This window comes from Rhineura floridana, chromosome 8 (genome assembly GCF_030035675.1).
Source record: "Rhineura floridana isolate rRhiFlo1 chromosome 8, rRhiFlo1.hap2, whole genome shotgun sequence".
NCBI lineage: Eukaryota > Metazoa > Chordata > Lepidosauria > Squamata > Rhineuridae > Rhineura > Rhineura floridana.
Window position 1 is genome coordinate 133,687,406 of NC_084487.1, and position 21,643 is coordinate 133,709,048.

General features: G+C 39.0%; 1 protein-coding gene across 7 annotated transcripts in view; it reads right to left on the reverse strand.

Annotated features, from left to right (window-relative positions):
• Window positions 1–848: 848 nt before the first annotated feature.
• PARP11 (poly(ADP-ribose) polymerase family member 11) overlaps window positions 849–21,643 on the reverse strand; it is a 39,053-nt gene continuing 18,258 nt past the window's right edge. For 5 of the 7 annotated variants that reach the window (XM_061582588.1, XM_061582593.1, XM_061582592.1 and 2 more), the window contains exons 2-8: window positions 20,904–21,029; window positions 12,942–13,062; window positions 11,591–11,666; window positions 8,119–8,191; window positions 7,904–8,034; window positions 4,690–4,841; window positions 849–3,928 (exon numbers count right to left, since the gene is read on the reverse strand). In XM_061582588.1, coding sequence (XP_061438572.1) covers window positions 3,615–3,928; window positions 4,690–4,841; window positions 7,904–8,034; window positions 8,119–8,191; window positions 11,591–11,666; window positions 12,942–13,062; window positions 20,904–21,029 — 993 coding nt within the window. In that variant the 3' untranslated portion in view covers window positions 849–3,614. Of the gene's footprint in view, window positions 3,929–4,689; window positions 4,842–7,903; window positions 8,035–8,118; window positions 8,192–11,590; window positions 11,667–12,941; window positions 13,063–15,259; window positions 15,825–17,948; window positions 18,095–20,903; window positions 21,030–21,643 lie in introns of those variants that run through there. The other 2 variants (XM_061582589.1, XM_061582595.1) reach the window with 2 other exon arrangements.

Consider the following 21,643-nt stretch of genomic DNA (forward strand, 5'->3'; position numbering starts at 1 on the left):
CTCTCTGTGTCTCTCTCTGTCTCAAACTGCAGTCTATTGTTCTTTTTACACACACACACTGGGCAGAAGCAGTGGTGGTGGGAGATCTTGGCAAGACATCTCTATTAACCATCATCTAGCCTTCTTAGCTCCCATGGAAACACTTCACCAGAACATCATGGGTTATCAACATTCTTGTGCCAGCTCTAAGATGCTAGCCAGGCATCAATTCACAGCAGTCTTCACTAGTAGACCTAGGAAATGTAACATCTGTCAAAAGAATGACAGTTACCAAAAGCTATCATAAATCTACCCATGCCTGTGTTTTGTATTACATATATCACACATATATTTTGTATTACATATAATTAGAGCTTGGAAAAGTTACTTTTTTTTAAACTACAATTCCCATCAGCCCCAGCCAGCACAGCCACTGGATTGGGCTGATGGGAGTTGTAGTTCAAAAAAAGTAACTTTTCCAAGCTCTGCATATATAACACAAAACTGACTGTTGCTGGTCACTTGTGAGCCCCTGTAGCCTTTGACTGCTTCTGGATGGTTATGTAATGCTAATAAGCATTCTAAATTCTGAAGAAAGGTCACTCATAAAGTGATTAAAGGCAGCTAAGAAAAACTTCAATTAAATGGGTGCATACTTTGGGAAGAAATGGGTATGAAGTGACAGGTGCGTTCATGGCTTATATTTAAATGAGCACATATCACGGCTTAATATTTGAGTGAGAGGAGGTCAGGAGATTGAGTGGTGAATAAATGAGGACAGAGAGAGTGCCAAGTTTATTTGTGGCTATCTTTACAAAAAGAATACGACGTAAAATAGATGCATTAATAGCACACACCTTAACAGGTGATTTAATTAAAAAGCATTGCATTTATTTGAGGATAAATGAAGAGCTCTGCCACTGTGGGTCATTCATACATGCAAATCAACAGTGAGCACACACAAAAATTGAGCTTCAGTTGTACATTATTATATTTTCATGTGAATCTAACAGAGAGGGAATCACTCTGAGAAGGCATCATATGATTGGAAGATATCTGAATGACCTATTGATTTGTTACTAAGTAGCTTAATATGGAGAATATCAGGTATCTGTTCAAACTAAAGCACTGTGAAGCTGAAGACATTAAATGTTTTGCTTAACAAGGTCGTACTGTAAATAAAAAATAAGTCCTGTTACCGTGCATTCAGATCCTAGTCAAATCAATAAAGGCTTTAGACGACTTAGCCAACAAACAGTCATGAAAATTGACAACAGCATTAACAATATCTGTCATCACATAATTTTGTGACAAACATGTATCTTTGCTTCAATGTGATGCATCTTGAACCACACACACAATGCCTAAGCATTCATACCCATTTCCATAGATACTCAATGCAGATGAGCCAGGTCAGAGGATGGTTAAGAAGAAAGGGCATACATTTCTATTTATATTGCATGAGTAATGTAGTAGCTAAGGAAAGAGTGAGACATGAACCAGGAAATCCTTGGTTTGCAATCTCACCTCTGTAATGAACTCACTTAGCCAAGCCACTACATTTCCTACCATCCCCAATCTGTAATATAATCATGACCAACCTTATAGAACTGTTGTAAAGATTACAAGCATATCATATACATGAAGTGCATGGGAGACTCCACAGTTAATGCTATATGTAATATTAAATACTAATGTTTTCTAGCTCAACAGGTGCAAGCAAAATTTGGTACCAAGGAGCATTCATTCATTCATCATCCCCAACAAACAAGCCCTTAGGTCAGCCTTTCCCAACCAGTGTGCCTCCAGATGTTGTTGGACCACAACTCCCATCAGCCTCAGCCAGCATTGCCAATGGTCAGGAAAGATGGGAATTGTGGTCCAACAACATCTGGAGGCACACTGGTTGGGAAAGGCTGCCTTAGGTTGTCAGACTCTTTTCTCTGTGATTCTTTGCCACTTGTGATTTTCCACCATGACCACAACCTTTGGAAGAAACAATGTCTCCCAGTGTTAACAAACACAGCAGTCATGTACAACTTAACATAGGTGTTCATAAAAACTAATGCCTCATCCAGCTTAGAGCAAACAAATTCAAATTATTTCCCCAATATTAAACTATGTTAAACCCAAATACCATTTTTCCAAATGGCCACACATTTTATAAAGCATCTGAAAGCTGTTGGAGGAATCTTAACTTTATTGCAAAATCTGGACCACAATTCAAAAGTTTGAATTGTGTTATTTGCTTTAATATTTGAATTTGCATATTTAAATATTTTGCTTTTACTAGTTCATTTAAATTCTAACTGGAAAAGGAAGAAACACAGAATGTGCTGAAATATTTTAACTGGCATAATTCTTTCCAGAGCTGACCCCCGCCTCCGATCTAGCAGTTCTGATACCCATATGGAGATTCCAGTACTCAAAGGTTTTCATGTCTTTTCCTACAAGCAGAGGGATGTTCCATATACATAGTAAAGGAATCTGTGTGCATAGCAAGAGTCCCTTGGCCCAAAGAAAATGACAAGGAAGCTTCTATGCAGAGCCAAAGCACCCTCTCTCTCAAAACCCCGTGGGGTTTTAATTATACTGACTAGGTATAACCCAGAGAAGTGAGATGTACCCAACTGTAATTGAATTCAGTGAGACTTGGGGCTGGTTCGTGTTGCTACTTCCTCCACAACATATGGGAATTGAAAAGTTCAGCACAACCACAGAGATGGTTGCCAGGCCAGCTCACTATTCACATTAATCTTTGCTCATGTCGTTGTGCCCATGTGCATTACTGTGTGAATTTGGTTTCACTGAGACTGGAACTAGACATTACCACAGATACATGGTGAGTCTTATCTCTTCCTCATCATGCCTACAGTAAGCTTGTACTTGTAACCCCATTCTACTTCTTTGGCTGCAACTCATGGGGGATGGAAAGCTGCAAGCTTGTTAGCATGTCCATCTCTGGATATTTTAGGGGAGAAGGAAATAGAGCTGCCTGCAGCTTTCAGTGGCGATTTTGCCCTAACAACTAGTTCAAGCCAGAGACTCCTAGCTACTTACGTTTCTTTAGATTTGCCTAATGACATCATTGCCAAAAAATCTATTCTTCCATAAAAGGAAATACAAGGTACCATTTTCTCAGAACTCTGAACTATCTATTATGCAGCTGGAATTTAGGTATTTGACACATTTATACTCTGACTTTCCATAAAAAATGTTCAAGTTAGAACATCTGGATATGAGATGCATACCTTATTGTTAGCCACAACGGCTATCAAGTGTTGATATTCTTATCAGAGTGCTACCCAGTCCTGCTGAATACCTCAATTTCATGATATAGCAAATTTTGACAAGTGATAAGATTGGTTTGTTTTGCTTACTCCGTAACTATTTCCTTGATATTTCCAATGCCAAAGTGGCCCAACTTCCAAGATTAACATCAACATGTAATGTGGCATTGACAATAAATATGTTTTAAAACCCTTGTGAGATTTAAAATTTAAATGATCTGAAATCTGAAGCAGGCCAACCTTCATACTTCCATTCTCAGTTGCCGCTATATATTTACCCACTACATGTTTTATTTTGTTTAACAAACAAAACTTGTTTAATAAACACCACCACTCAGCTAAGTCTCACCTGAACTCTATTAAATATTCTGGATAGATCTGGTTGGCATCAAAGATAACAAAAATCTTTGGGTTCCAAGTGCTGTCCACACAGCTGTCAAATAAATTTACAAAACTCCCATCTTTTGAAGGTGGCCTCACATATTTGGAGTCCCCACTAATATAGTCTCCAGTCAATACACGAGCAAGAAACATCACTTTATACTTCCTAAACTTGCGAAATTGCAGATCAACGCCATGAATCTGTAATGTGTTGCCATGCTTCAAGTCATCTTTGCAGAAGTGGCTGGAATATGAAGCATCCCTAGCAAAATACGTTCCTAACAGAAAAAGAGAGGTGCTTGAGCATAGCCTACAAATAATATTCATTTTATTTACTGAAATCAGAAAGTGGAACGACACATGATCAAAGAAATGGGATTGCTGCCAAAAGTGGCCACTCTGTGTCAAGTGCCCCCTCCCCCCCAACATGCATTAATGGGAACACATGAAGAGACATCATTATTTCATGCATTCCTGACCCACACTATTGGCTAGCAGTTTGAGCTAAGAACAGTTAAATGCACAACCACCTGTACTATGATTGGCTGCTAGAACTATATGAAAAGTGTCCAGAGAAATCCAGGCTGGCTTAGCATTAGGAAATCCATGCTGCCTATGTGAGGTGGAGGGGGCAAGTTGCTGTTCATTTTGGCAGACTGATTATGATCTGTCTGGCTCTCCATCCCTTATTCCCTGGAATCCAGTTTATTCGACTCAGATGATCCACTGAGTTATCTGTTTCCCCATCAGTGTTCAGCAGACTGACTGCAATTCCAGTCTTTGCTTATTTTTCCTATAAAAACATTCCCTCAAGGACTAGTGGATGTGACTGGGAACGTATTTGGGATTGTGCCTTGGGTCTTGTTTCCAGGATTAGCTCTGATTTATGGCTCTTGGGCAAAGTCCTGCAAGTGTGATCCTGACACTTGGCAAGACCAATTCTACACAAGAGCAGCATGCACTACGTGTAACTGGGGTAAAGGTGCAATAATGTAATATGTATATAATCTCATATAAAACAACTAATTCATCCCCTTGCCTTTTCCATATACAGCAGCATGCATGCCATTGATTCTCCAGTCAAAGTTATGAATACAGATGGCTTCCACAAATTCACTGCTGGTGCCATGGAACAGCATATGCTCATTAATGAAGGGAACACCTCTTTTCTTCTTTAGCTGAGCTTTTTTCCTGCCAAAAAGATAAAATTAAAAACAGTTTGTATGGAAAACAAGTCTGTACCCTCCAGTACAAGCCCACCAAACCTATTGCATTTTCAACTGCTGCCATCTCACACACAGCAGAATGAGGTGGAGATGAGGTGGTGAAATCCCAAGGTAACAGAGTTAGCTATAATGCTTTAGACTACAGATAGGAGATTGCAACTGTGAATACAGGGAGTGGGCTGGACCAGACCCGTAATATACAAGTCTTCTACTTGCAGAAATGTTTGATGGCTTGTTCAGTTATATATGGGGGAGCATTTCAAAAGCAGTCCATCAGCTGTATGAAGTAATACAGACCTCTCTACCACATTATACTTCTAAAAGAGGAAGCCAGAAAACCAGTTCTGAGACTTCACCCTATAATTCAGCATGGAGCAACAACAACGTACTGCCAGTAAATATTGTTGGTACTAATCTGTAATACCGTTTCAGTGTGACAGTTTGAGGCAAACAAATTACCTATTGTGGGGTTCTTGACAGAGAGACCATTATACAAAAACAGACAGAAGATCTATGCTTAATCAGCTTCCTGCAAGTATCTGCATATAGCTACAGAACCAGTTACAAAAAAAGTGGTAAGAAATGTTTCCCAGTAACTATCTTATCTCATTTTTTGATCGGGAAATCTCCCTGGTAGACTGTGCGAGTGCTGTGGACGTAATATATCTTGACTTCAGCAACGCTTTTGACAAAATGTCCCATGATATTCTGATTAGCAAGCTAGCTAAATGTGGGCTGGATGGAACAACTATTAGGTGGATCCACAGCTGGCTACAGAATCGTACTCAAAGAGTGCTTATCAATGGTTCCTTCTCAAACTGGGGGGAGGTAACAAGAGGGATACTGCAGGGCTCAGTCCTGACTCCAGTGTTCTTCAACATTTTTATTAATGAATTGTATGAGGTGGTGCAGGGAATGCTTATCAAAATTGCAGGCGATACAAAATTGGGAGGAATAGCTAATACCTTGGAAGACAGAAACAAAATTCAAACTCTGGAGCATTGGGCTGAAAACAACAAAATTAAATTTAACAAGGGTAAGTGCAAGAAGAAACCAACTGCACAGTTATAAGATGGGGAATACTTGGCTCAGCAATACTACATGCAAGAAAGATCTTGGAATTGTTGTTGATCACAAGCTGAATATGAGCCAACAGTGTGATGTGGCTGCAAAAAAGTCAAACACTATTTTAGGCTGCATGAACAGAACTATAGTTTCCAAATTACATGAAGTACTACTTCCCCTCTATTCAGCACTGGTTATGCCTAATCTTAGAGTACTGCGTCCAGTTCTGACAGCGCACTTTAAAAAGGATGCAGACAAACTGGAACAGGTTCAGATGACGGCAACAAGGATGATCAGAGGACTGGAAACAAAGCCCTGTGAGGAGAGACTGAAAGAACTGGGCCTGTTTAGCCTTGAGAAGAGAAGACTGAGGGGAGATATGATAGCACTCTTCAAGAACTTGAAAGGTTGTTAAACAGTAGGGCCAGGATCTCTTCTTCATTCTCCAAGAGTGCAGGACATAGAATAATGGGTTCAAATTAGAGGAAGCCAGATTTTGACTGTACAGCAGGAAAAACTTCCTCTTAGAGCAGTACGACAATGGAACCAGTGACCGAGGGAGGTGGTGGGCTCTCCAACACTGGAGTCATTTAAGAGGCAGCTGGACAGCCACCTATTGGGTGTGCTTTAATTTGGACTCCTGCAGTGAGCAGGAGGTTGGACTCAATGGGATTCTAGGCTCCTTCCAATTCTACTATTCTATGATACTATGAACTAGGCAGGAGTGCTTTACAAAAGTTTTTATTTTCTTTGGCAAGTGGGAACTATACAAAAATAATTTCAAGTGGCATTTGTGTTAAAGGAAACATGTAGACTGGTTCAGTTTTTTTCAAACACTGCCTTTAATTTCTGTAACCTTCAATACCAGTATTTAGACTTTGAACTGAAAAGGTTAGTGACACTTGAACAGGCCAGTTCAAAAGTTTGTTAGCCTAAAGACCTAAAGAATTGTAGAACCAACTGATGATCCTAATTAAAACACTACCATTAAAAAACCATTATGTGTTTATTGTATTTTGATGTTAGTCTTGTGCACCGCCCAGAGAACTTTGGCTATGGGGCGGTATGTAAGTTTAATAAATAAATAAAATAAATAAATAAAACTGATGATCCTAATTAAAACATTACCAGGGTGAGCTAGTAGGGCAGGTGGGGGGAACCTCGCAGGCCAGCTCTGACAGGTGGATGGAGCAACCCACCTGTCAATTACATGGCATAATATGATTTGACAAGTGGGTTGTCCTATCCATCTGTCAAAATCCCTTGTGCAGGATTCCCAAGCTTGGGAACCACAGAACACAGGGTGTTGCTAGCCCTATGCTTTGTAAGCCTCCCCACACCTCTCCTTTCCACCTTTAATGCTGGAGGTGGAAAGGAGCTGCACAGGCAGCTTCAAAAAGTAGAACTGGGAGGAAAAAATAAGTTCCATTGAACGGAAACTGCTTTCCCCTCTGTGAGCAAGGTGTGCTCCTCACTGCCCATCACCTTATGGGCAGTTGAGAGCATGCCTTGCTCCAGCAAAGGGACAATTGGGAGCCCACTTTGAGCTCCTGATTGTTCCTTTGAAGCCCCGCCCTTACCTGCCACACATCTGATGTCATGACTCATATGATGTAAACATATGATGTCATGTATGCATTAGGTGTAGAGTGGGTGGTTGTCGCTTTTCTAAAACGGCCTGACGGATCAAGTTTGGCTCACAGGCTGGAGAGTCCCTACCCCTGTAGTAAGAGATATGGGTTGACATTAATGATAATTGTAGTCTGGAGCTCATCTCATCAAAAGAGGTAAGAATGCAAGAGCAGTACTAAAAGGCAGATAAAGACAGATCTGATTAAGGATGAATAAAAGAAAATAGGTATTTTAAGCTTGAACTTAGATGCATGTAAATATTGAGATAATCTGCCTTCAAGAGATGCCAGTTAGAGAATGTAGCACAAAAATAGCATGAAAAATACTCACCTGCAAAAAAATTCCCACAAGTCTAGATTCTGAATTCTGTGAATTCTTTTAATCTGATTACTATCCATCGTTTTCCCGAAGTGGCAAGCAACTTCTTTAAATTCATTTGTCTGCTTTTGCAAAGGAATAAGCTGAAAGAGACATACATAAAACTTTACCCAGATGCATTAGTCCTTCGCTTCCAATCTTTTCAAAATATCCTACTAAGGCCTTACCTGGTATGGTTCTTCTGAATTTACATTCTCCCAGTGTGAAGGCATAGGGATAGATCGATTTTCACAGATAAAACTTTAAACACAAAATAAACAGTCAGTACACTGCCATATCCCCCTTGCGAGACAGTAATACTACCTAAAAAAGGCATCCCCATTGAGGAGTTATGAGACTCTACTCTCTGAGACACTGAACATGGGTGAAAGATGCAGGAGAAGTCAGATCCCTTAAACTGAGGTGGAAGCACACGGTTGAGAGATAGGATTCGAGAGGGGACAGAAGGTTTCATCTGTGGAAAGAGATGGTGGGATATTATGAAAGATAAACAGGCTGGGCTATGGAGAGCATTTCCACTGTTATGGAAAGATGTATTCTTGGGAAAGCAAGAAGGCACTAGAAGGAAAGGCTATGTCATATACTGGTTTATTTCTGCCAGGGTTTTGGTCTTGTTTTTCTAAACTTTACAAACATGTAAAGGACTGGAAAGTTTTAGTTTCTTATTGGGATTTTTTTTAAACTATAAGCTAACCTTAGCCTTCAGGGCAGTAAAAAAAAAACCCAAATAATCAGGCAGGTGCTTTCATGGTTAGCTGAATTGGGACCTTAAATTTACAGTTCTAGATGTGTCAAATAGGTTATGTTTCCTCCAGTTTTCTAAAAGGGCAACAATTACTTAACTTCTTCCCACTTAAAAAAAAATCCCTTTCAAAGAGAGAACTTAGGAGACTTCCGGGAAGGGTGACTTTGCTTGTGCCTGCTTTTTGAGACGAGCTCTCGTCTCAGAAGCTTTTTCAGTTTTAAAATCAGTCAGAACGTTCTTTTTGACTGGTAAAGATTTTCTCCCGGGCAGGGAGAAACGTAGAGATTAACCACAAAAGCCTGTTTTTGTTGGGAGGACTGGATTTCATTAATTTATGAGAGAAGGTTCAGCCAGCAATGCCGGACGGACTTCCAACAAGCTCTAACTGATTAAGCGACACGTTTATCTTTTCTTCAAAGAAAAACGGACTTTAACAGGCAAGCATCCTTCTTTCTATTTTTTTTCACTTGGTTTAAATCGTTGCAGCAAAAAGAGATTTGTCAGTGAATCAGCTATAAAGAATTTCTGGGTGAGTTATAACTCTTCTCTTTTATTCACGAAATTAAGGAGGAAAGAAATTGAAAAAGCCTATCTTTGTTTTTATTGCAAAAAGCTGGCCTGGAAGTGCATTCTAAAGATACAAACGGAAGAGAGATTTCTATTTCGAGGAGGGAAAAAAATAAATAAATTTGATTTATGAACTTTGGAGTATTATATGTCTGGGACTATTTTCGTTTTGGTCTATTTCATTTTGACGAATCTACTTGTTCACGACGCCACTAACTGTTTTGAAGCTGGGAACTAAATTTGTTTTGTATTCCTGAACATATAAGAGATAAGGCAGGCTGTACTGTCTACACTGTGATGTCATCAAGCCTGGAATATTAACCCAATTGTGGCTGAAATAATTTTTGTTTTTGTGGTTTTAAGAATGGCAATCAGGAAAGTGGCTGAGACCATGGAAGAAATTATGTTTCAGAAAATAATGGATGAGATTGAGATAATGAAACAAACCCTGAGACAAGGTAGACAGGAGATGAAAATTGAATTTGGCAAAATGACGCAGGAGCTTAAAGAAATAGGGGATCTTGTGAGAGAGGGGATTGATGAGATTAGAGATGAGAAAAGAAAAATTAAAGGGAAGATACAAGCCCTGGAGATTGGAACAAATGTGGAATTGGAGAAAGATCTGGAGTTTATGGATATTAGAAACAAAGTTTACTGTTTGGAATTCAACGTTGTCTCTGAAGAAATTAATGAAGATATTAGAGATAAAGTTATCAATGTCTTGGATAATTTTTTGGACTGGAATGATGTGATGGAGCTTGACATAGAAAAAATCTATGGAATTAACTACAGATATGTGACAATGGAAAAATTCTTAAGAGATGAGCCAGTGCATTTTGTAAAAAAGAAGAACAGAGATATGACTTTACAACAATATTTCAGCAACATATTCAGAATTGATGGCAAGGAAATATTTGTGATAAAGGAAATTCCCATCAGACTCTTTATTATATGACTATGGCTATGACAGCAAGATTAATATGGGATACTGATAATGGAAGAATGGATACTGAAATTACTGGACTGAACAGGACTACTGAAGATGGAAGATGGAATTAATATTGATAATGGAAGAATGGCTATTGAAATTATTGGATCTAACAGGTTTGATGAGATGGATCAATCTATATGTTTATTTGGACTATGGCTATGACAACAAGATTATTATGGGATACTGATAATGGAAGAATGGCTACTGAAATTACTGGACTTAACAGGATTATTGATAATGGAATAATGGCTACTGAAATTATTGGACCTAACAGATTTGAATCAGATGGATTAATCGATATGTTTATTTGGAGAAAAATTGAAAGATATATCTCTCAAGGAACTGAAACCTCTCTTTGACTTTTTGTGGAAAGAATAAAGTAATGTTTATGAGATTTGATGATTAATTAAGATAACTACTGGAGGAAAGTGATTTTATAATATAATTTAGGAGACAGGATTGTTATATACTGTAGACTTATAACTGATCTGCGACAAATCGGAAGTCAACATTTTATTTTATTGTTTAATTATTTTTGTTTTGTTTTGTTTTTTGTCTTTGAAAATTTGAATAAAAATTAATGATAAAAAAAAAACAAAGAGAGAACTTAGAACACCAAAATAATGCAACAGAGGTCACTTGGGGAGGAAGTGATCTTACAGGTTTTTTTTAAAAAAACCAGTTCTGGAAAGGTTAGGAATATCGGAAGCTGCCTTGAACCGAGGTCCATCTAACTCAAGTGTTTGAGGATTGAACCTGAGACCTTCTACTTGCAAAGCAGAAACACTGTCACTGAGCTACAGCTCTTTCCTTGAAGTCATTACTCTGATTCACCTGCTCATTCCTTTTCCTGTTTGAATCTCTTACTTGTTTACATGATTAAGGAGTTAGTCCAAGGATGAAGAGAGCTGAAAGCAAGAGATCCTGTGCTTTTGCAGATCTATTCTATGGGGCTTGAGTAAAAGAACTTCTCAGTGGATTGTGCCCAGAGGTGCAACAGAGTTCATTCAAAATAGAATAAAGCAATGTTCAGGAGTGTAAAGCAAAATAAGGTAAACTACATCTTTTTTTGTTAACAGCAAAAAGAGGGCTGATGGTTAAATTGCATCAGATGTTGCAAAATGGCTACTACAACTGGTTCCTACAACATCTGAAAAAAAGCAAGTGAGGAACTTGTCACACGTCAAAAGAGAATATAGGTTCATCTATTGTTTACATTTTAATACTCAAGGGGAAAAAAGACTATCAACACTAGTATGGAAGAGCTCCACACTAGTAAATTTATAGAAAATACCAACATGTCCTAAAGAAAACCCAAGTGACCTTTACTTCCTACCTGAAAGCACTGATAGAAAATGGAGCTCGTTTTATGGGACGTTCTTTTCCAGTTGTTTGGTTAGTTTGTTTCATCCCTGTGTACAAAACCAAAGTTAGCCAAAGTCTAAATCAGCCTTCCCCCACCTTGGTGCCCTCCCGATCTGGGGTGATGAAGACTGTAGTCCAAAACACATGGTTGGGAAAGGCTTGTCTAGAAGATGGGCAGGCAGTTTTCTGCCAAGCACTGTTTTGCGGTGTTGTCTCATGGGAATTTTAGTTAACATAACACAAAAGCTTCCCAACTATCAGTTCACAACCCAAATCCAATTGACCCTCGGTGGATTGCACTGATGTGTCTGAATGCAGCTGTTGTCCCAACTTACACAGGCATGAGGAAGCTCATTCTTTTAAAAAACTTCATCACAATCTGTTACCATCCTGCTCTCATTATTGATTTCCACCACTCTGTCTGCCTCTCCTGATGCTCCCTGCCCATCTCTTGCAGCCATCATGCATTCACATTGATTTATTACATTTATATCCTGCCTTGTCTAGTGGTTAAGGTGCTGGACTACACCCTGGGAGACCAGGGTTTGAATCCCCACACAGCCAAGAAGGTCACTGGGTGCCCTTGGGCCAGTCACTGCCTCTCAGCCTCATGAAGACCCTCTTCGTAGGGTTGCCATAAGTTGGAATCGACGTGGAGGCAGTACATTTACATTTTGTCTTCCTCAGACAGCACACATAGGGCTACATAGCAGAACAATAACCCTAGGCTAAGATATTGGAAACTGGATAAGGGTATAAGAAGTTAAAATTGTATTATAAAATGTTGTAAGCCACTGAGGATGCAACAGTAAAAAAAGCAAGATATAAACTCCATCAGCCAAGCTAGCCTCCCAGGAAGTCCCCCATCCAGACATGCTTAGCTTCAACACAGGCATTGCGTCATATGCCTTAGCCGCTATGGCTGCTAAAACAAATCCTCTGTCTAATTTTCACCCACTCAAGTCAGACAGCATCCCAATTACAACATAGGCTCCCCCCCCCCTGCTTACAGCCTCTTACATTCTTATCTTAATCCTTTTTATCCTTACTTGAATCTTTTTGGGGAGGGGGGGAGAGAAAAGCTTGTGTATTCACCACTTGAGTGGTACAGACATTAATTCCTCAATTAAAAGGGGGGAAGAGATAACATATCTAGAGAAGAACGCTAAATTATAAACAGTCTCCATAAATACAAAATGAAGATTCATAACATAAAGGAGACTTTCCCAATCATTCCAGTTTTATTCTTATTCTGCAAGATTTTACAACTAGGCTTGCCCTTTACAGATTTTACTATGAGACACCTGTAAATATATACATACCTGAAAAGTCTAATATATAGTTAAATTTTGCAGTTGTAAAAGAAATGGAGCCTTGTGGATTTATTTTGAACCTCCTTTCAATGTCTTCACTGCTAACTGAACACTGGGTATTAGAATCAGTCTTCAAAAGAAATAGAAAACACATTTTGAAAGGTTACAGACCAAGCACCTAATATTAGTTATTGGCATTTAAATAGCACTTTAGAGTGTTCAATGCACCTCACATATCTTATTATAGTCATCTATAGAACAACTCTAAGATTAATTGGCACTGTTATTTGCATTTGCAGATAGGGAGCTAAGGGTGTGTGTGCATGAGTGTGAGAAAGGACTGCTTGCCTAAGGCCTGCAAGTGAGTTAATAACTGATGCGTTCATAGTTCTGCCATATGCACAATCCATCCCACAGACTCCACAACAAGGAAACCCAGACTCTGGATTACTTTGCATTATTTATTCTGCTTCCACACCATGTGTTAAGAATTGGTATAGCTGGGAGAAATGAAAAGGAAGGCAAAGGCAGAGACGTTAAAAGGGGAAATTACTACATATTGGTACTACAGTACTGAGGAATATGGAAACAGTGGGGGATGAAGTGGTGGTTTTTGCAAAGACCCCTGAAGATCCGTCCCAGATTGCTGGAAGCCTTGTTAAAAGACTGAAATTTGATTCAAATTTTCAGGTTTTTCTTCAGCTGTTATGTGCTACAACAGTCCTGTACAAAAGTCCTATGAACAGCAATGCTGAACACAGTCTACCAGCAGTGAATAGTGGACCGTCAGGGGCTTTGTAAACCTTTCCCAACCAGTGTGCCTCCAGATGTTGTTGGACCACAACTCCCATCAGCCTCAGCCAGCATTGCCAATGGTCAGGAAAGATGGGAATTGTGGTCCAACAACATCTGGAGGCACACTGGTTGGGAAAGGCTGCCTCAGGAGGATTGTCAATCAACTGGCACCTGGCTGGTAATGTGTATTCAACATGATGGCTCACAGGTTGTCAGCCTATGCTGGCAAGAGAGGAGAGAGAGAAGTTGGAAACATTTCAAAAACAGTCCTGAATTAAATACCAGATTCCTTGTGTCCACAGCAATCATGGAAAATAATGTCCTAAATTATTATCATTAACATATCATTAACCTGCCCCTGGTAACGTCAAATGGGTCTGGAGAACCTGATGGGTTTGTCTCACTGTGTACACTTTGAACCCCGCTGTGTTGAGGGATAGCGGGAGGTTGTGAAGATGATTGACTCTGAGTAAAAAAGGACAGCATGCCCTGAAGTTGTGTAATGAACTCGTGGGAAAGCTGTAGTCCCGGAGATGTAGATGGTTGCTCTTGGATAGGCGGAACTGTAGACGGCCCCACAGGTAGTGAAGAAGAGCAAGCTCTGGGTTGGCTGGACATTGGCTGTACAGGAAATCCAGGAAAGTCCTCCTCATCAGAGGAAGCCGCAGGAGAATGAAAGAGAGTAGTTAACTGTGCATGATTTGAGTCCTCTGGCACTGGAACAGAGACATAGCGGGGCCGCTTGATTGTGCTGTGGCTAAGATGTTTGGTTTTGGCAACCGCTTTAGAGTGCTTATGTTTGACCGCCTCAGGAGGTTTAGGCTTGGTCATCTGGTTTGTCACAGGCTGTTGTATCGGCTTGGTTGCCTGGGTTGTCTCATATTGGTGCATGCTCTGAACCCAAGAACAGAAGCTAGGCTTAGTCAAGGCAAACCAGTCCAATCCCGAAGACTAAGGACTTCTTCATGCATTATGTTTTTAAGGTTTATGTCTGTAATAAATATGTGTTTGCAAATAAGGACATTGTGCAGGCAAACTCATCAAGGACTTGGAGTAGTTGTGGCTTCCTGCCAGGTATATACTATATGCAAACCCAGGTGTAGGTGTCTTATTGTGTCTTTACTGATATCCCTTAGGCAAGACTTTTAGCCTCTACATTTCATTTGAGATTATAAAAACCTAACAGCCTCTTTACCAGAAAAACCCCCCAGAAAAAGAGGAACTCACTTGCCCTAACAGAGTCAAATATCATTAGACCATCTGAACAAATTGGCTATGCGCTGATGCTGACACACCACATAACTGGTGTAATGTTGTACATGAGATACTTATCTTGGTTCCACACAAGATCTTATAAACAAAGTACAAGTGCAATAGTAATCATCCTGATGTTGATGGCAGCAGACGGAAGTGCTACTGGCTAGAGGGCCACCACAGCAGAGGCCCCAGCTAGAATCATAGAGTTGGAAGACACCTATAAGGCCATCAAGTCCAACCCCCTGCTCAATGCAGGAATCCAAATTGAAACATACCTGACAGGTGGCTGTCCGGCTGCCTTTTAAATGCTTCCAGTGTTGGAGAGCCCACCACCTCCCTAGGTAATTGGTTCCATTGTTGTACCGCTCTAACAGTTAGGAAGTTTTTCCTGATGTTCAGTTGAAATCTGGCTTCTTGTACCTTGAGCCCATTATTCCATGTTCTGCACTCTGGGATAATCAAGAAGAGAAGCTATACCATGTTGGGTGGAAAGCTACCCCCAGCAGTAGCAAACAGGAACCCACAAAATAGGTTGTTGCAAGGGTGGGAAGGTGGCAAATCACCAGTAACTTTAGATCTCCTAGATCCAATGCCTGCAGACACCTTAGTTACACCAACCTGGAGCTGGTATAGTGAAATGAATGGAAGAAACACCACCTCACGCACCTACCATCTTAGCTGCCACAGACTAGGATACAAGTCATGGATCTGCTGTTCTGCTCCTCCCTGGCCCCAAGTTAGGATTGCTCTGTTAGATTATGACATTTTCAAATTCTTTTCTCAGTGATGTTGGGCACTTATTTTTTAAAATGGAAAAAATTCTGGACATTTTTCCATTTTGAAAAATGCATTGTTCCAAAAAATTAATTAGTAGCATAAGAAATTTATTTATTTATTTATTAGATTTATATCATGCCATTCCTCCCAGTAGCAGTCCAGGGCAGCAAATTAAATTGATACAACACTAGTCAAACTGGGCAGATATAATTAACTTTTTTTTCAGGAAACCATTTCTAGGAAGCACAACTATCATTTTGCTACAATTAATATTGAAAATGTTTCAATACTTCCTTTTTTTAATCCTTAAAAAATTAATAGTGTAAGGATAGCGCATGCTATGGAGTTATGTCTTAATATTTACATGTATTCCAATAAAGTAATTTTTAATTATAAGTTTGAATATATAATATTTAAAAAATATTAACAATGCAGACCTACATCCACCTACCTGGAAAGAAGCCCCATTAAACTCAGTGATGTTTACCTCTCAGTATACATGCTTAGGATTACACTGCAAATTCACTTTTATTCATTTTTTCTTAATCAAATATTTCAGTTCAATTTTTGTCTATTGGAGAAACTTTCAGGTATTTCCACAAAGCTGGCAAAATTAGCACCATGCACTTCATTCAGTTGTTTACTAAATAGAAGTCAAACATGCTAAAAAAGATATAAATTGATTCAGAGCATAGGATATTTCCCAGAAAATCAACATCACTGCCGTTTCTTGTATCAGTATTACAAATATGGGATTAAAAAATGATACTTTTCTTAAGTTTCCAAACCAAGGGATACTTTTAGGTTCTTTTATTCATAATGCTAACTTTAAAACAGCAAATAATTCAGTTTGGATTGAATATGGGATAATAAGATATACAGAGGTGTTAAAAATTGAACTTGTATAATTCTGAGGAATTTATTGATATGGTGCATCTACATACATGGCACTTTAGAAGAATCAGGATTTTTGTACCCCAAGGGACTTAAAATCTAAAAATATACACAAGGTAAACAAGAGAGAAACAGAGTGAACATGGAGATGGAATAAGCTAAGAACGAATATGCTGTTATTTCAGTTAACGTATACTTAATGACTGTATTGATAGGATTTTGCCAAAGGCTTCACAGTAAAACTTAGGAGAACGGATGCAGAGGTGTCTCAGTGGTTATAGTCAGGGCTGTGGAGTCGGAGTCGTGGAGTCAGAAGCAATTTTGGGTGGAGTCGGAGTCAGAAGAAATGTACTGACTCCGGCTCCAAAATAAATTTTGATTGACAAATTTTTTAAAATATAAATTCAAAATGTCAAAGAAGCTTCCCATGAAGTCAGCTGCAGTTGAGCATTTCACCATAACTCAAGATGGAAAACATTTTGTGTGTCAGTGTATGACACAGGACCCAGATGAAGACAAATGCTGTGATGCCAAGATCAGCGCATATTCAGGCAGCGATAAAAATGCTCCTATGAGAACTTCCAATTTAAAAAGACATTTACAGCCCTTTCCAGGGCTGTGGAGTCGGAAGCAATTTTGGGTGGAGTTGGAGTCGGAGAGTAGAAAAAGAGAGGAGTCAGAGTCGAAGGTTTGGCGTACCGACTCCACAGCCCTGGTTATAGTACTTTCAATTAAAAAGTTTTGTAAATGTTGAAACCGTAGAAGAATTTTTAAACTTCTCATTTGGATTTTGGAAAGGTCTCCTTTTGAGATTTTGAATACATGGCATCTTATGCCTAATAAACTCAGCAGAATTAATGATATAAAAGCTGTAGGCAGGTGTCTCCTTCAAACTTTAATAATAATTAGAGAAATATCCTGTTTTGGGCTGCACACCTACAAAGGAGTAAGCACCATTAAACCCAATGGTGACTTATTCACTATCACAGAATTAGTTATTGCAGATAAATGGCGTAGTGTAAAAATCCTACAATAAAAGAATATATAAAGAAAATATATTCTTCATATTCAAAATATAAATATATTTATATTTATATATTCAACGACAAATGCAGAAGAAAAGGAATTGGAGAGATTCTACACAGAACTACAGGAAGAAATTGATCACACACCAAAACAAGATGTGCTGATAATCATGGGGGACTGGAATGCAAAAGTAGGGAACAGAGAAGAACTAGGAATTGTGGGGAAAGGGGGCTTAGGAGATAGAAATGAAACAGGAGAAAGACTTACTGTATTCTGAAGCCAATGATTTGTTTCTTGCAAACACATCTTTTGAGCAACCGAAAAGAAGACTGTACACGTGGACATCACCAAATGGTCATTATAGGAATCAAATTGATTATATGGTAGCAGAAGATGGAGAAGTTCCATACTTTCTGCGAAAACAAGACCAGGAGCAGACTGTGGTACAGATCATGAACTGGTCATTTCAAAAATCAGAGTGGAACTAAAGAACAGCAAAGCAATCATAATGCCAAAATACAATTTAAATAACACCCCAGAAGAATAGAAAGATCAAATAAGGAACAGATTTGAGGCTTTAAAGTTAGTTGAGAGAGAACCAGAAGAACTATGGAGTGATGTCAGAGAAATTATCAAGGAAGAATGCAAAAAGGCAATACCTCCTGTTAAAAAGAGAGAAAGACCTTGATGGATGACTGAAGAAACTCTTAAAATAGTTAAAGAGAGAAGGAAAGCAAAAGCAAAAGGATATAGAAACATGGTTAGAACACTAAATGCAACAATATAGCGAGTAGTACCTAGGGACAAAGAGAACTATTATAATAGATACTGTTTAGAAATAGAAGAGGACCACAGAAAAGGTAGAACAAGAGCCCTGTTCCAAAAAATTAGAGAAATTAAAGGGAAATTTAAACCAAGAGCAGGGGTGTTGAATAATCAACAGGGGAACACACTGACTGACCAAGATGAAATAAAAGGAAGATGGAAGCAATACACTGAAGAACTCTATAAAAGAGATGCAAGGATGACAGATTCATTCATAGAGGAACTATATGATGAAGAACCAGAAATTTTAGAATGGGAGGTGAACGCTGCTCTTAAAATACTTGGAAGAAACAAATCACCAAGAACAGATGGCATACCAACAGAGTTGCTACAAGCTACTGAGACTGAATCTGTCCAAATTTTGACAAAAATTTGTCAAGAAATATGGAAAACTAAACAATGGACCACAGACTGGAAGCGTTCAATATACATCCCAATTCCAAAGAAAGGGGATCCCAGGGAATGTAGTAATTATCAAATGATTGCCTTACTATCCCATGCAAGTAAAGTAATGCTCAAGATTGTACAAACACTCTTACCATATATGGAGTGAGAAATGCCAGACGTCCAAAGCTGGATTTAGAAAGGGAAGAGGCACCAGAGATCATATCGCAAACATATGTTGAATAATGGAATGGACCAAGGAATCTCAGAAGGAAATCACACTGTGCTTTTATTGATTTCAGGAAAGCCTTTGTATGAAACTATGGAATGCTTTAAAAGAAATGGGGGTGCCACAGCATCTGATTGTCCTGATGTGCAACCTATACTCTGGACAACAGGCTACTGTAAGGACAGAATATTTAGAAACTGACTGGTTCCTCATCGGAAAGGGTGTGAGACAGGGGTGCATTTTATCACCCTATTTGTTTAATCTATATGCAGAACATATCATACGGAAAGCGGGATTGGACCAAGATGAAGGAGGTGTGAACACTGGAGGGAGAAATATCAATAATTTAAGATATGCAGATGATACCATACTACTAGCAGAAACCAGTAATGATTTGAAACGAATGCTGATGAAAGTTGAAGAGGAAAGCACAAAAGAGGTCTACAGGTGAACGTCAAAAAGAGTAATGACAACGTAGGATTGATGTAATTTTCAAGTTGACAAGGAGGACATTGAACTTGTCAAGGATTATCAATACCTTGGCACAGTCATTAACCAAAAGGGAGACAATAGTCAAGAAATCAGAAGAAGGCTAGGACTGGGGAAGGCAGCTATGAGAGAACTAGAAAAGGTCCTCAAATGCAAAGATGCATCACTGAACACTAAAGTCAGGATCATTCAGACCATGATATCCCCAATCTCTATGTATGCATGTGAAAGTTGGACAGTGAAAAAAGCAGAAAAGAGGAAAATCAACTCATTTGAAATGTGGTGTCGGAGAAGAGCTTTGCGCATATGTTGACTCCGAAAAAGACAAATAATTGGGTATTAGAACAAATTAAACCAGAACTATCACTAGAAGCTAAAATGATGAAACTGAGGTTATAATACTTTAGGACACATAATGAGAAGACGTGATTCACTAGAAAAGAGAACAATGCTGGGAAAAACAGAAGGGGGTAGAAAAAGAGGAAGACCAAACTAGAGATGGATTGATTCCATAAAGGAAGCCACAGACCTGAACTTACAAGATTTGAACAGGGTGGTTCATGACAGATCACAGAATAGTAGAGTTAGAAGGGGGCCGATAAGGCCATCAAGTCCAACCCCCTGCTCAATGCAGGAATCCAAATCAAAGCATTCCCCACAGATGGCTGTCCAGCTGCCTCTTGAATGCCTCCAGTGTCGGAGATCCCACTACCTCTCTAGGTAATTGGTTCCACTGTCGTATGCTCTAACAGTTAGGAAGTTTTTCCTGATGTTCAACCAAAATCTGGCTTCCTGCAACTTGAGCCCATTATTCCGTGTATTGGTGCTACAGATGCTATTGGAGGTCGCTGATTCATAGGGTCGCCATAAGTTGTAATTGACTTGAAGGCACATAACAACAAAGAATATATGGCAAACAGCAGATTTATCTAAATCAAGTGAAGAAAACAGTAGACAGACAATGTAATGTAAAAGGTTACTAACAGCTGGCAGTCAACCAGTATTTTGCAAACAACATTATGGCAATGCGTTGAATTCTTAAAACTGTTTTTCTATTGTGCATATATTAGCAATCAAAACTTGTGCTGTGATGAAACTATTAAAAGATAATTTATATATATATATATATATATAATGAAATATATTAATATATAGTATTATATATATTATATTATAATAAAACATATTATGCCTGCATTTTCCCACCTGTGAAGTGAAAATAATGACCTGCTTCGTAGATTGTGGGGACAAGATAACAATGCTAAATGGAATAGGCTATATACATAAATGTCTACCTCAAACATATGCCATTTGCCACATTCAGCCAGGTAAAACCATCCCCACTGGGTATCTGATGTATCCATTTCTTCAAGGTGATCTGCCACATTTTGACAGAGTTCATCTGCTCCCTGAAACATTTCCTGAAATAGTCAGAGCAATTGCATTAGTTAAATTCTAACTACTAAAACGTTTACAAAGTTTAAAAGGAGATGCAAAATTATTATGCATACCTCATATAAGATTTGTAGCATAGGGGAAAGCTATATAAGAATATTTGTGTCTATATCTCTTTAACATTTTGTTCAACTTTCCCACATACAAACACCATTTGGATGTGTGTTTACTGTTTTCCACACCAGTGGGAGCCAGTGATGAAATGAATTGTCTCAAAGTGGATACTCTTCATTTCTCAAGCTGCTCTGCAACTTCTTCAATATTAAACACCTGATTGCATTTTGGTTCAAGCGAGTCTGTCTCTTTTGATCCCCAAATTTTCCCAACACCTAACAAATTAAACCATCTCAAATACACACAGGACCTTGCTTCTCCTGTCCAGCTAGCCCTGCACCTGTTCTGGCCTTTTCAGTACAGTGTCACAGAGCATGTGCAGCGGTTTTTGCCTTGTGGTAGGTAGGGAAAAGAGAAAGCTAACCTGAAGGAAACATTCGAATATGAGGAACAGTCTTTCCCTTTTAACGGGGCAAGGGGAGAAAGATATTTTAAAAACAAACGAACCAAGTAAAGGCAGTAGTAT